Below are 13,463 nucleotides of genomic sequence, written 5' to 3'. Positions count from 1 at the left end.
TGTAAATCGCCAGGGGGATTGAATTCCTCTCAAGGCAACTTCGGCAAATTGCCGCGCCGGTGGGATGGTGCATCAGCGAGATTTGTCGCGTTGCGACTGATCTCCCCATCTGCCTTGGCCCTTAGGGGAGGTATAGGAAAAGTCTGCTTTTTATCAATACCTTATGAGTGATTTACATCGCCTTGTTGTGAATAGCACTCAATGGCTGATCTACTTTGGATTTGCCACTGTAATGGTATTTCAAGGAAATAATGGCATCTCTAATATGGTTATATTTTTTAGTTCACTTAACAGGTTTTATAGATGACTTTTTTTTATTATAAATGAGTGCGAGTCCATCAGATGGAGGGGCTCAAAGGAATTTTTAGAATTTGTTTTATGCACGTGGGAAGATGACAGAATTGGTGTACTTGTTAGTTTCAGTGTATAAATTTTGTTCCGGCTATGTACTTTTAACGATGAAGGATGTATGGATTTAAACATACTGCATATGCCTTTGTTACAAATTTGCCCATTTAAGAACAATCACACCACTACCTAACTAGATCAGTAATGGATAACTTTTCATTAGTTTCTGTGAAAATCTGCAGTATGGCAAACTTTGCCTGTGCTGCAATATATTCCCCATTTTCAGATTTTTAAATGGGTTCTGTGGGGTATATTTCAGATTTTTAAAGTATTTACAGGTAATAAAGCCATTCTTAGCTTTAAAGTGGTTGTTCCCCTTTAAATTAACCTTTATCGCGATGTAGAGTGCTATTCTGATACAATTTGTAATTGGTCTTTTTTTATTTGTAGTTTTTGAATTCCTTTTAGCTTTTTCTTACTGTAGCAACTAGGCAGTGGTTTGAAACTGGAATTTGAATAGAAGTGTCTGAATAGAATGTTAATTATAATTAACTGTAACAGTAAAATTGTAGTCTCACAGGGCAATAGCCTTTTGGCTTCCAGGGTTAGTGACCCCCATCTGAAAGCTGGAAAGAGTCAAAAGAGGAAAGCAATAATTCAAAAACTATACAAAGTGCAGACCAATTGAAAGGTTGCTAATAACTGGCAATGCTGTAACATACTAAACGTTAACTTAACCTTTAATAAACGCTTACAATTGTTAGTAAGTAAAGCCTCAAGTAATATGATAATTCAGTTGCTTAACTTTTGGAAAACCACCAATTGGAGCACCATACCAAACAATATTAATAAAAAAAAAATTGTATTTACTTAGAAGCAATCAGAATGTCAACAAAACATCCGCAATGTTTTGCAATTACAGAGTGGTATTCAGTTAACAGAACAACAATTATGATGGCAAGACAACTAAAGATGAAAAAAAAAAATTTAACTACATCCCCATACAACCTAATTTGTGCTGTGCACGAACATTTACCTGCTTATACTTCCATGCCAATTTACAACCCCCTTACTGTAAGAGAGGCAAGGTTAGTGGCAACAAAAACCACTATAAGACAGGGCTAGCTAAAGACACATTCGGTAGTGTGTTAACTATACAAAATAATTAAAGGGGAAAAAAAAACAAAAACAAGAAAAACAGGGAGACTGTACAGTTTAAAAACAAATCTTACACAGCATTATATTTTTTTTTTCTTTCAAAGGAGTGAGTTGTGTACAGGGGGGTTAAATGCTTTATAGACAAAACTTTCCAAAAGACTTATTCATCATCATCCTCCTCGTCCTCCTCCTCTTCGTCTTCTTCCTCTTCATCATCATCATCTTCATCGTCGTCATCATCCTCCTTCTTCTTGGCTTTTTCAAACTTAGCTGGAGCTTTTTTAGCCGGTTCTGGCTTTCCCTTGGCCCTATATGCTGCAACATCCTGAATAAAACATGCAAAATAATGTTGATTAATCTTTACAGCAAAGTTCTGTTATCTTAATGGAGAACGCTATAATAGAAGAAAAGATTTTAGTTACTTGATCTCATTGTAACTATCCACAAGGAGACAGTGTCTTCTCACAACAAATCAAATTCTCACAAAAACTAACCATGATGCATTTAAGGCACTGTTAACAAGGGGAGACTTTACAGTGGTAAGATACTGCCACCTTCTGCACAGAACTAAGTTTTTTAGGAGAGCACTTTTAGAGCTAATACAAACAAGCTTGGCTCGGCTGAGGTACATTTTACAGAATGTTAGGTGCAGGGGTTGTACTAAACATTACAACTTGAGTGAGTTTGAAATTTTAAGTACAAACTTCTCCCCCAATTCAGTTGAGCAGTCTGTGAAAGGCAAAACACGCTGCTCTTACAATACAATAGATATAAACACAACTTATGAAAAACTTTAAGAACTACTCTTGTCCTATTATAGCAAACGGATAAAAGTTGAAAGTCATTTTAGCGTTGTAACTATCAGCAGACAGACATTACTAAAAAAACAAAGCAAAACACTAAGACTTCTAAAAAGTAGCACAGGTATTTTGCAGAATTACTCTCCATGTTTTTATTACCTTTTCATACTTCTCCTTCAGCTTGGCAGCTTTTCTTTCATAGGGCAGCTTGTCATCTGTAGCAGTGTTATTCCACATCTCTCCTAGTTTCTTTGCTATGTCTCCAATAGTCGAACCTGGGTGCTCCCCTTTGATTTTTGGACGGAATTCAGAGCAGAACAAGAAGAACGCCGAACTGCATAATACAAAAACCATCAAGAATCTAGTATTATCTGTGTGTTGCCATATAACTGTGGCACAAAGCAAAAACAAGTTAGGCCTGAGAGAAATATCTACTGCCAAAGAACCAAGATACAGTATGAAACCAGTTTATTAATTTTAATATTCCTTACGGTGGTCTCTTTGGTGCATTAGGGTCCTTAAACTTCTTCTTTGTTTCTCCTTTGGGTGGTATATAAGTTTTCATTTCTCTCTCATAGCGAACTTTGTCGGCTTTTGCCATATCTTCAAACTTTGATTTTTCCTTAGCAGACATGGTCTACAAAATACAAAACCAAATTTAAAAAAAACAAAAAACTTGTATACCAATGAATACCAAAATCTAACATAGTTCTGTATAAGTCCCAAAACATTTTGAATATCTTCTTAACTGAATAAGCCACAGAAGCCAATTGCATTGCCTCTTGAGCACCAGTATCTTTTTTTTTTTTTGCTTGCATTATACAGGAGAATTCTCTCTCACCAGAGTACTGAGTACCAAGTAGTATTTAATTTTAGAGGTCGGGTGTCCACAGGAGATTCACACATTGTTATCTAAAAAACGCAATTCGGAATCATATCACCTAAAATATCTATTCCAGGTCAGATATGTGAAGGCTTTTAAGGCAGTCTAGACTTCTTTGATATGCAGTTATTTATCTTTAATTTTACATTTGGGTTGTTTCCATTTTCTATTCACATTCTTTTTGCAGAGGGCATTGGGTTACACATTCCAAAATGTGATTAGATACTTGCTCTAGTCTTGTGATCCTCTGTCCACTTCAAAGCTGGACAGGCAAAGAAAAATGCAACAAACAATGAGGTAAGATGGGTGGGGTGGTTTTATATTTGGAGTTACCATTTATTACAACCAGGGCTGCCATCAGTATTCAAGTGGCCCCATACTGTTAATTTAGAAGAACTATCACACCTGATATAAACATCTACTGCTTAATTGATTCCAATCAATGGGGGCCTCAACAGAAAAAAAAACGTATGCATAGCTTGGCCACTACTCAGCCCTACACCTCACTGATGATCCACCTGGAAAAGTTTACCGTCCGAACACCATTATTTCACGTAAATTCTGGCGGAAAAAAATATTTGTAAAAAACTAAGCCGACTTTACGCTGTTTTTTTTACACACCAAAGTCTGCCAATGTGTGGTGAATTTTGCAGCGTTTTTTTTTTAACCCAACAAAATAAATCTGCCCCTTAGGTATGGCACAAGAGTTGTGCGGGATAATCTTTAATTGGATGAGCAGGCACCCTATTTGTCTAGTAGGCATCCATGCTTTTCCATTGCAAAGCAGAAATTATTCTAAAAATTGCAGTATATGATATTATGGTACTCTAAACAGATTCTAGGAATAAAGAGCAGCAGTTACTGCAATGTATATTAAGTAAAGGTTCCCACTGAGCCTCATCAGATCTGTAAAAAGCCTTACAGATAAGGCTGGTCTCATACTGAGCAATACAGACCAATTATAAAATACGATGAAATGTATATGTTTCATTATCCTTACTTATATTGTATTCAGCAGTGCTTTACAAAGATTATACATCAATTAACTGACTGGCATGTTTATTATAAAAGAAATTGTATGAAAAATATGACTTACCTTCCACCTTTCTGAGCATTTCTTAGAAAACTCTGCAAAATTCACAGAGGCATCAGGGTGCTTTTTCTTGTGCTCTTCTCTGCATGTTTGCACAAAGTAAGCATATGAGGACATTTTTCCTCTTGGCTTCTTAGGATCACCTTTACCCATCTTGGTTTAGTTTCTAGAACACAAAAAAAATCATATTAACTTAACTACACTCAAGTGTAAATTACATTTTCAAAGTTAAAACAAGAATCTGTAATGTACTCTAATTCTATAAAGAGCCAGTAAACACCATATAGTGAAAATATTTCCTTTACATTTAAGGGTTGTATCGGTTTCTCCAGCAACTGCAACAGCCTTAGTTTATATAAAAACTGATTTTATGCTATAAGTGGAGAGCCAATAATGACAAATTTCTCTGGATCAATTAGTAGCTTTTGATTAAACAAAAAGTTTTAACCAGATGTTGTCACATTTTTCTTCCCCTCCTTTATTATGTTATGAGAAGTTGAGCCCATTAAGGCTCTACTAGAACTTGAATGGCAGCCCTGTAACTACATAGTTGATCTAAATTATGTCAGAGTGACTAAAGCACCGATTTCTCAGATAAATCATACTTAAATGCCAAGAAATTCTCTTTTTTTTGGTGAATGGACCCTTTAACACAAACCTCTTTTACTGGCCTCATGCATAGCGATTACGCATAGTGAATTTATTTACTCTGTCACAAAGTCATTAGTCTTGTAGATTATCTCAGCTGTGATCACTCCTTTCTCTAAAGTCTTCACTACAGGATGCAATACCACAGTAACATCCGTCCCTTACAAATGCACTGAAAGATCTGTGCACACACAGTTGAGTAGTTACAACTGGCAGCACTCTTTACATTTATTCAACTATACCACTATACTAACTATACAACAGCATTCTAGCAGCTGAAACCAACCTCAGCACGTCAGTATCTTCTGAACAGCCCAGCTTCTTCCAGTGAGCTGGTGGGTCACTTGCCTGTCAATCTGAATCCCCATTTCTTATTGTACTGTCAGTATGTGTTTAAGGCTTTCTATTAGTATACAACCACAAAAAGTCTGCTTCAGTTTAAAGCAGGCCAGCATATGTTCAATTGGTGATAAGTACTCTTTCTAGTTATGCTAAGCACATTATAGTGTACCTTCCTCAGTGCTCACAATAGTCATTTATTCTTATTTACTGGGCAAATGTGCACCTCAGCCGTAACCCATAGCAACTAGATATTAACAGTTTTCAGCCAGCTGCAAGAAGAATAATTACATTTTCACTGGTTGCCATGAGTAATGGCGCTAGTGCAAATTTACCTACTATTATAATTATATGAGCCCAAGTTTGGGTGTGTGCATGCCCCAGGCTGGAGTAGGCCAGAGGGTTCCTGAGAAGGTAGTGGCCACCAGCACTGACGAGTGTGATTTTTAAAAACATGAAACATTGGCCCAAGAAAAGCATAAGGTAATTAAAGGCATAGGTTGGCTTTCCTTCCATTCCCCTTTAAATAAAATCTAATTACAAAATGAGAACAAGAGTAAACACAACACAACATTCAAATGACTGCATTTTTTTATTTTTAAAAAACAATGCTATACTATTCTTCCTATAATTTGATAGCACCTGCATGAGGACCTTTAGTCCAATGTTCTTTAATTCAGACACTCCTGTTACATTTTCTTGCACAAACTGATTGTTTATGATCCAGCTAAAGCATCTCTATTATGGGTCCAAGGCATGATTTTGGTTAGGCCAACTGAAAACTTCAACTTTGATTCCCCTGCCTTCCTGTGTTGTCCAAAGAGTTCCCTAAACATTTTTTGAAAAAAAAAAAAAAAGATCGCCTAGGTGGGATATTTTGCAAATGCAAGAGGAGTATTGCTATTACTCTTGGGTACCAGTGGTTTACTCACTGCTACTCACAGTTATTAATCCCACTACCCAGTCTTGTTCTTAGTTTTTGCCTGCAGTTCTTTGAATGTTTTGTTACTTTTGGAATGAGTTGCTGCTGCACCCACTTCTTCACTTGAAGATAATTGCACTTACTGTGGTTTGATTTAGTCCCAAGTTATTTCAAAAACTCATCTTTTCTAAAATTTTGATATAGTAGTCTTGAAGAACCTGTAGCAACTTCTTCACATTCATGGTATTCAGAGCTATTTTATGCAGGATCCTCTTTACCACATGTATCTTTTTTGTATGTAATTTTTATTTTCAATGCATACAACCATTTGTTGTACAGTGATGTAAATTTTTTTTTTTTTTTAAATACATGTTAATAATGGTGAGACTCGCTATAAAAGGGATGTTTAGATTCAACAGGGTTGGCTGCAATCACGACTAGCTGTGTTCAATGAGCTCAACCTATTAATTAAATTTGGTCAACAAGTTGATTGATGCTTTTTCGCTGGAGAAAAATCTATAATAAAGCATAGGGTGAATTGCCCTTATAGGGAATCCATTTTACAGTTATGGACCCATAAAAGCACATGTATGATGTGTTCACTGCAGAGAATACACTAAGCCTATGTGTAAATGCATTTTAGTAGTAATTTAGAGTTTTTCTGTTGCTACAATGGTCATAGGGCAGTGGTACACGGGGAGATTAGTCTCCGGGGGTTTTATCAGTGATGCTTTATCAATGATGAGAGGGTCTAAGGGTTATGGAATACATAGGCTGCCACAGCATTAAGGGCAATGACACACAGAGCTACTTGTCGCAGCTCCAAAATAGACAAAACTGGTAATTGCCTGCGTGTTTTTTAGCAGAGACAATTTTCAATATTGTCTATGACAGGGTATTTTCTGTCATTTTGTAGCCGTGACAGGCAGCTAGGTACAAATAGCACCATATGTCATAGCCGTAAGGCTAATGTCCAAGCAGAGAATAGTCACTTGCAATAGATCTCCTTGGCTACTGCGGACAACTAATCTCTCCTAAATGCCTTTCCACTTGCAACAAAGGGAATTACCGGTGGAAGGCCTGATGTAGGAGCAGTGAATGTGCCCCCTATCTTACATTACAAGCTGGGGCAATCACTTATTGTTTTGGGAAAGCTTGTGTCCTGGTGCAGATGGCTTAGTACTGGCAAGAGGCTTTTTATTTTTAAAAAACTATTATTTCCCAAACAGGAGTGTGGGAAATGGGGGGAATTTTTTTTTTTTTAATGCTAGATGCCCTTTAAAGGGAAGTTAACACCTAGAAAAATATGGCTACTAATTATCTATTCTATATAATAAATGTTCTCTACCAGCACAGAGATTTAGCAGCTACCTAACAATGATCCAGTCCTTCAAATTTGTACCCATTAGTGACCCATCTTGGATCATGTGGCCATCATCTGACTGCCAGGGACACTACACATGCTCTAGGCTGTGGTCAAGAAACTAACCTAAGATATGGTTAAAAATCTTCAAAACATTAGGAGAAAATGGGGTTACAGCTATCAGAGAAGCTGGTGCTATTGCAGATTATTAATCAACTCTGAAACACACTAATTTCTATGTTGCCATGGAATGTGAATTTGTTTTACTAATTAGCCTTTTTTGTGTGTGGATTAAATATTGTCAATCCCTAAATCCAGGTAACTCACAGCATGTGTTGTGCCTCCCAAATGCACCTAGTCAGCCGCCATCGTTTTTGCTGACAAAAGGAGACAGATATCTACTAGGGCCTTTCTGGGAGGCACAGATCTTTACTGTAAAATGACTGGTGGCCTTGGGCTGGTACAGAAGCCCATTAATATAAGGTGTTGCATTTCTATCCAAATTCTTGACTAAGCTTTAGTTCTCCTTTATAGGAGGCCAATTAGTGATGTAAAGTGTCACGACTGAAACGTGTGTATTATAAAATAATTCCCATTTCATTTTTAGTTACAAAAGGTGGTATAACTATCTATAGCAAACTGCAAGCACTCTTCTTCCTAGGCGCTGGAGATCCTCCAAAGTTTCCATGGTTTGTCGGGTTTTGACGACTTCTGACCTATAACCAACGTAGGTTTTGAAATTCCTGATGTGTTTGGGATAAGCGGTGTATGGGGCCGTATTGCGTTATACGGTTAAACGAAGGGATGTGCGAGCACTTTTCCAAGCGTGCCTTGTGTTGAAGTGGTTAAAGTGTTACTCATGCTTTTACTAGCTCGTGATGCACCGCGTGGGAAACGCCACAAGAGGAGAGCAGAAAGTTGTGCCACAACAATTCATCAGAAAGCTGTGCCACATTTACTGGGCATTGTGGCTGCTTGCTGCGGGTTTTACAACAAAAACCCTTATAAAATGAGAAAGCAGCAGCCAGATGTGCACTTAGGCAAGGGATGGCGCAGCTCCAGTTAGGCAAGGGGAGGGAGGGGGGAAAGAAGGTCAACAATGACAATTTTCTACTTCCATCTTGTGACAAGAGCTTCCTGATGAAAGAAAGTCCCCTTGAAATCCGCCCTGACGCCGGCTCACTGCGGCTGGAAGCGAGCGAATGAAGCCACACGGCACGTCTGTGTGTCAGGCTCCGGGCTGGGCTTCGTGTGGATTCACTAGCCGTATAGGCTCGGCTTATGGGCACACACATTACAGCACTGCAGACTGAGGCAATAGGCACGGGAACGCGCGCTCGCCCACGTCCCCCCGCTCAGGGAAGCACACGGAATGGCGGCGGCTGGGGTGCGCGCTCCCGCGGGGCCGCGCAGCCCTCTCCCTCTATTGTATGAGAAGCTTATACAGCGGCGGGGGCGCGCCCGGGCGCACGCCTCTCTCCTACTAACCACCATGTTAGGGAGACAGAGCAGCTCGCAACCGCCATCTCACACACACAGTCGTATGCGGCGGCTACATACACCGAATAACGTCGCTATAAGCGCGGCTAGGCGGCTCGGAAGGCGGATTTAGTAATAGCTAGCAGCGGGACATGATGGCACCGAGTCCCACAGCAGCAATGCATTGGCCCGTATCAGCCCAGCTCCCCCTAATGGCTCTTGTTTTTCCCATTGCCTCCCATAGGCAGCCATGTTATTGCATATGAGCAGCTCCTGAGGTAATTTATGTTTCCTCCGCCAACACGCCCTGGTCCCCGTCTCTCCCCGAGCGCCACAGAAAGACAGACTCGCCGGCTGCGGCATGGGTCCCCGCCCGACTCGCCTCCCCTCAGTGCGCCCGACCCCGGGTCGCCGTGTCCCGCTGCCCTGTTCCACTTACTGGCCGGCAACATGCTCACACACCGGCTCTTTCGCACCGTCGAGCCAATGAATTAAAAGTTTAAACCCGACTCTGAAATAAAATTCTATTTTTCAAAAAATGACTTGTCCGACTGGTTGTTTATTAAATCCCCCCACCGGGAACGGGACAGTGATATTCACTTGCGCAAAGCTTAGAAATATAAATTCCGGGCTATTCTGAGACTGTCACCCGAGCTGCGCCCCTTCCTGGGTCTAATCCCCCTCAGCGGCCCTTTCTCTTGTCTCCCTTTCCAGGAGCTAAAAGCGTATTTTGCTGAGATAACTCGATTCTCCGCGCTTGTCATACTTACCAGTGTGTACCCTGTACACTCATACACACGGACAGTCACTCAGCGCCGTATAGCTGTACTCACCCAATGCTGTGTCTATGGAGTCCAATGTACTGCAATGGCTGTGAGAGCGGGATCGATACGCAGCCTCTTCACTCTCTCCCAATCTGTAACATTACTCTGAGACCAGGCTGCCTCCCATTGGCTACCGCCAACTCTTTCCTTCTCCTCATTGGCCGGCTCGCCTCCATTGTCCTGACCAGGGGCCGACGCCGATTGGACGAATTAGGCAGCACGTCATCGGAGAGGAAAACAGCGCGCAAATACAAACAGCGAGGCGAGCTGCAAAGAGCTGAGTGAATGTAGCTTAGAAGCAGAGTTCTAGTGTTTGCAATACCACACAGCTATAGCCCGGCATAGGCAATGAATGCGCGGCGACCGACCGGCATTATAAGCACTTTCTACGCACTTACGTTGGCTGTACCATCCCTTGGCGGCTCGGTGAGCACACATACCCCTTCCATACCCTGACTCCTGTTTCGGTGTCGGTGGAATACGTACGGTATACGGTGCTCGCTATCTCCCGTCACAGCTCTCGGGAACGCGCTTGCCGGTAGGATAATGCAGTAGGACGTGTGGAATTTCTCGACAGCTCTCATGTAGCGGGCTCAGCGGTTCCTATAACAGCCCCAAGCTGCTGTGGGAAACTGGCATAGGGACACTAAATAGCATTCAACCGGGTATTGTACGTGCTGAGAGCGACCGTAACTGCGACTGAAGGAACGCGACTAAGTAAGACTGCGACTTGTTTAGTTTTGCAGGAGAGACTGTCTGGGCTGTGCGTTTGTAGCATGTACCATAGATGCCATCACTTGGCTCTGTGCTTTGTCCCTACAGACCCGCATTGTGCCTGATGTGTAAGTGCCTAGGTGCCACTGTGTGCATCGGGCCCTCCTGCTGCTGATTGAGGGTAACAGACCTGATCTATTGCTTTCCTAGGTGTCAGAATCACCAACCAGAGACTAATCGTGTTCATTCAGACTTTCCCACACATGTGACTGGTGTGTCTTGCAGATCTGCATGTAGGATATTAATTAACATTTGCAATGATTTTCCAGTTATTTGCAATACTTAAAAAAACAGTATTAAGTATCCCTTTTATGTTCTCCGGTTTAGACTCATGAAATAGTGTATGTCTATGAAGATTCTCATTCATCCAGGTTATGATATACAGTATCTAATAGAATTAAGTCTAAAACAACTGGACTTTTCTGAGTTTTTCTTGAAAACGTTTCACCACTCATCCGATAGGCTTCTTCAGTTCAAATGACTGGTAGGGAATTCCCTGGTAGCAAAATTCTTTTCTGCTGTACCAGTTATTCAACTGGCTTTTGCATCAGAGCTAGTAATGCAGAGAATATAAATATCTAATACTTTTTTCAATAGCAATTCAATTTACATATAACTGAAACTATATATATTTATATTTTGAAAGGGTGCTTAGATTTTTATGGGCAGGCCCAGGGATCCTGAAGAGAGCAGGCAGAGGATCGCTGGCTTGCAGCTACCCCAGGCTGGGTCGGTTTTCTCCTATCAGGAGCACTAACCCGTTGTATAAGGTAAGCGATTACAATCACTGGGGGGTGCATAACATTTGTCAATCCAGTCATTTTTACCTTTCCTTCTCCTTTAAGAAGGAGTAGTGGTAGCTTCATAAAGTTCATTATTAAAATTAAGGTACCTTATTAAATAGCCTTCACTGTAGGTGTACTGTAATTTCACAGCCCATACTAGACTGTAAAACCAAATGTAAAAAGGAAATATATGCAATTAATTTTTGTTATGATACCTTTAATGTTTCATTTATGAATTTGGCTCCTGATCGTTGATCCTACCAAAATAACACTGCTTTCATCATTTGGTGATCGTTAACATAAAACAAAAGTTAGTGTATATTGTCAGCATATTAATATCACTCATAAAAAGATATATAGACAAGACACAACAGGGGAAACTAATAATAGTTTAACATGAGATCCCCATACAAAACCATTTTTGTACAATGATATAAGATAATCTAATTTTAGTTACTGGTCCTTTAATGAAGGAGTCCTTTACCTAAAATCTATTTTCCCACAGTAAAAAAAACTAAGTTTAAATCACTGGAGGGGGGTTGCCAAATGATAGGCACCACCGGTAATTGTAATCACTTGCCTGATACTCCAGGCTGAGGTAATTTCAGCGGCCAGTGGGGAGTGATCTTTTTCTTGCTTCTTTATTTGTGTAGGCTTGCATTCGCAGTAAAGTAAAGCACCCCCAGTGATTTAGACTTTTCTTCTCCTTTAAAATTATTTGGAAACCTAATTGCAGCTGAAAGCAGATCTGCCTGGTTGTTTACATTCTTTGCAGGCCTGTCTCTGATTCCTTAAATGATGTTGCAAGCAAGACAAATCTGTGTAAATACGTAATAGTAATCATAATATATGTATGTATATTTTTATTTATAAAGCGCTACTTATGTACGCAGCGCTGTACAGTAGAATACATTAATACAAAGAGGGTGTTAATAAGATAATAGATAAATACAAAGTATAACGATAAATACAGCAGCAATAAGTTAAGAGTTGAGGACACGAGGAAGGAGGTCCCTGTCCCTTAGAGCTTACAATCTATATGGGAGGGGTAACTAACAGACACAAATAGGCAAATATAAGTGCTGTAGGTCACAGTGGGTGACATTACAATGTAAGTGCCAGTTCCCAGATCAGGTGCTGGGTGAGTGCTCCAAAAGGTAGTCTTTAACCTTAGTTTTAAAAAGACTGGGGGAGGATTCTCTCCGGAGGAAATCAGGGAGGGCATTCCAAATGTAAGGGGCAGCAAGGCAGAAAGGTTTAAGGCGGGAAACCGCAGTAGTAGTGGGGGGCGCAACCAAACGATTGCTCTGCGAGGAACGAAGGAGTCGGCCGGGAACATACAGAGACACAAGGGACGAGATGTAGTGAGGAGCAGAGGAATGGAGGGCTTTGAGGGTTAGGAGAAGAAGTTTGTAAGATATTCTTTGTTTAACAGGAAGCCACGATAAGGCCTTTAGCAGGGGAAGGGCCTGAACTCTCCTGGATGAGAGGAGGAGAATTCTGGCAGCAGTGTTTAATATAGACTGTATGGGGGAAAGATGGGAGTTAGGGAGGCCGGTTAATAGCAGGTTGCAGTAGTCCAGTCGTGACAGGATGAGAGCATGCATGAGCAGCTTAGTTGTTGCAGTAGAAAGAAAGGGACGAATTTTGGCAATATTGCGTAAGAAAAAGTGACAATAATAGTTTTTCATATCAAGGAAGTCCTTGAACAATTTACAGTCAACGATTGTGTCTCAAAGCATTGGCGGGCCAAGCCGGGTGGGAACCCCACACAACACTATATACATAAACCTCGTCTTTTCACTATAATGCGCATGTGCCTGACGGTCATGGCAAATGTGCTCCTACAAAAATACCACGTGCCTGTGTAGTTTTATGCCCAACAGGAGCACTAGCCTGGGGACTGGGTATCGGGTAAGCTAATTATAATCTCTGGGTGGTGCCTACAATTTGGCACCCTTCAGGATTATATCTTTCCTTCTCCTTTAATAAAGCACATTTTCTTGTTTAAGGTGTCATTAATAATGTGCTTTAAGCTGGCCATACA

The 13,463-nt window shown here is 40.6% G+C and overlaps 1 protein-coding gene across 2 annotated transcripts; it reads right to left on the bottom strand.

Moving 5' to 3' along the window:
- Window positions 1-1,070: 1,070 nt before the first annotated feature.
- hmgb1 (high mobility group box 1) lies at window positions 1,071-9,912 on the bottom strand. Of its 2 annotated transcripts, none has more exons than XM_012956664.3 (5): window positions 9,804-9,912; window positions 4,286-4,448; window positions 2,798-2,943; window positions 2,466-2,640; window positions 1,071-1,831 (listed from the first exon to the last, which is right to left on the bottom strand). In XM_012956664.3, exons 2-5 carry the CDS (start codon window positions 4,433-4,435, stop codon window positions 1,667-1,669), a joined length of 636 nt encoding a protein of 211 aa, XP_012812118.1. In that variant the 5' UTR covers window positions 4,436-4,448; window positions 9,804-9,912; the 3' UTR covers window positions 1,071-1,666. The 2 variants fall into 2 exon arrangements, with proteins under 2 accessions (XP_012812118.1, NP_989226.1); NM_203895.1 differs by having other exon boundaries at window positions 1,194-1,831; window positions 9,867-9,883.
- Between the last annotated feature and the right edge of the window lie 3,551 nt (window positions 9,913-13,463).

Source organism: Xenopus tropicalis, chromosome 2, assembly GCF_000004195.4.
Source record: "Xenopus tropicalis strain Nigerian chromosome 2, UCB_Xtro_10.0, whole genome shotgun sequence".
In the NCBI taxonomy this organism is placed as follows: Eukaryota; Metazoa; Chordata; class Amphibia; order Anura; family Pipidae; genus Xenopus; species Xenopus tropicalis.
The sequence above is the reverse complement of the archived record's forward strand: the minus strand, read 5'-3'. Positions and strand labels throughout refer to the sequence as shown.

Coding starts and splice junctions, on each gene's coding strand:
- hmgb1 (XM_012956664.3), bottom strand. CDS start 4,435: ATGGGTAAAGGTGATCCTAAGAAGCCAAGAGGAAAAATGTCCTCATAT. Junction 2,944..4,285: donor AATGCTCAGAAAGGTGGAAG/GTAAGTCATATT, acceptor TGTATTTTGTAG/ACCATGTCTGCTAAGGAAAA. Junction 1,832..2,465: donor TGAAGGAGAAGTATGAAAAG/GTAATAAAAACA, acceptor TGTTTTATTCAG/GATGTTGCAGCATATAGGGC.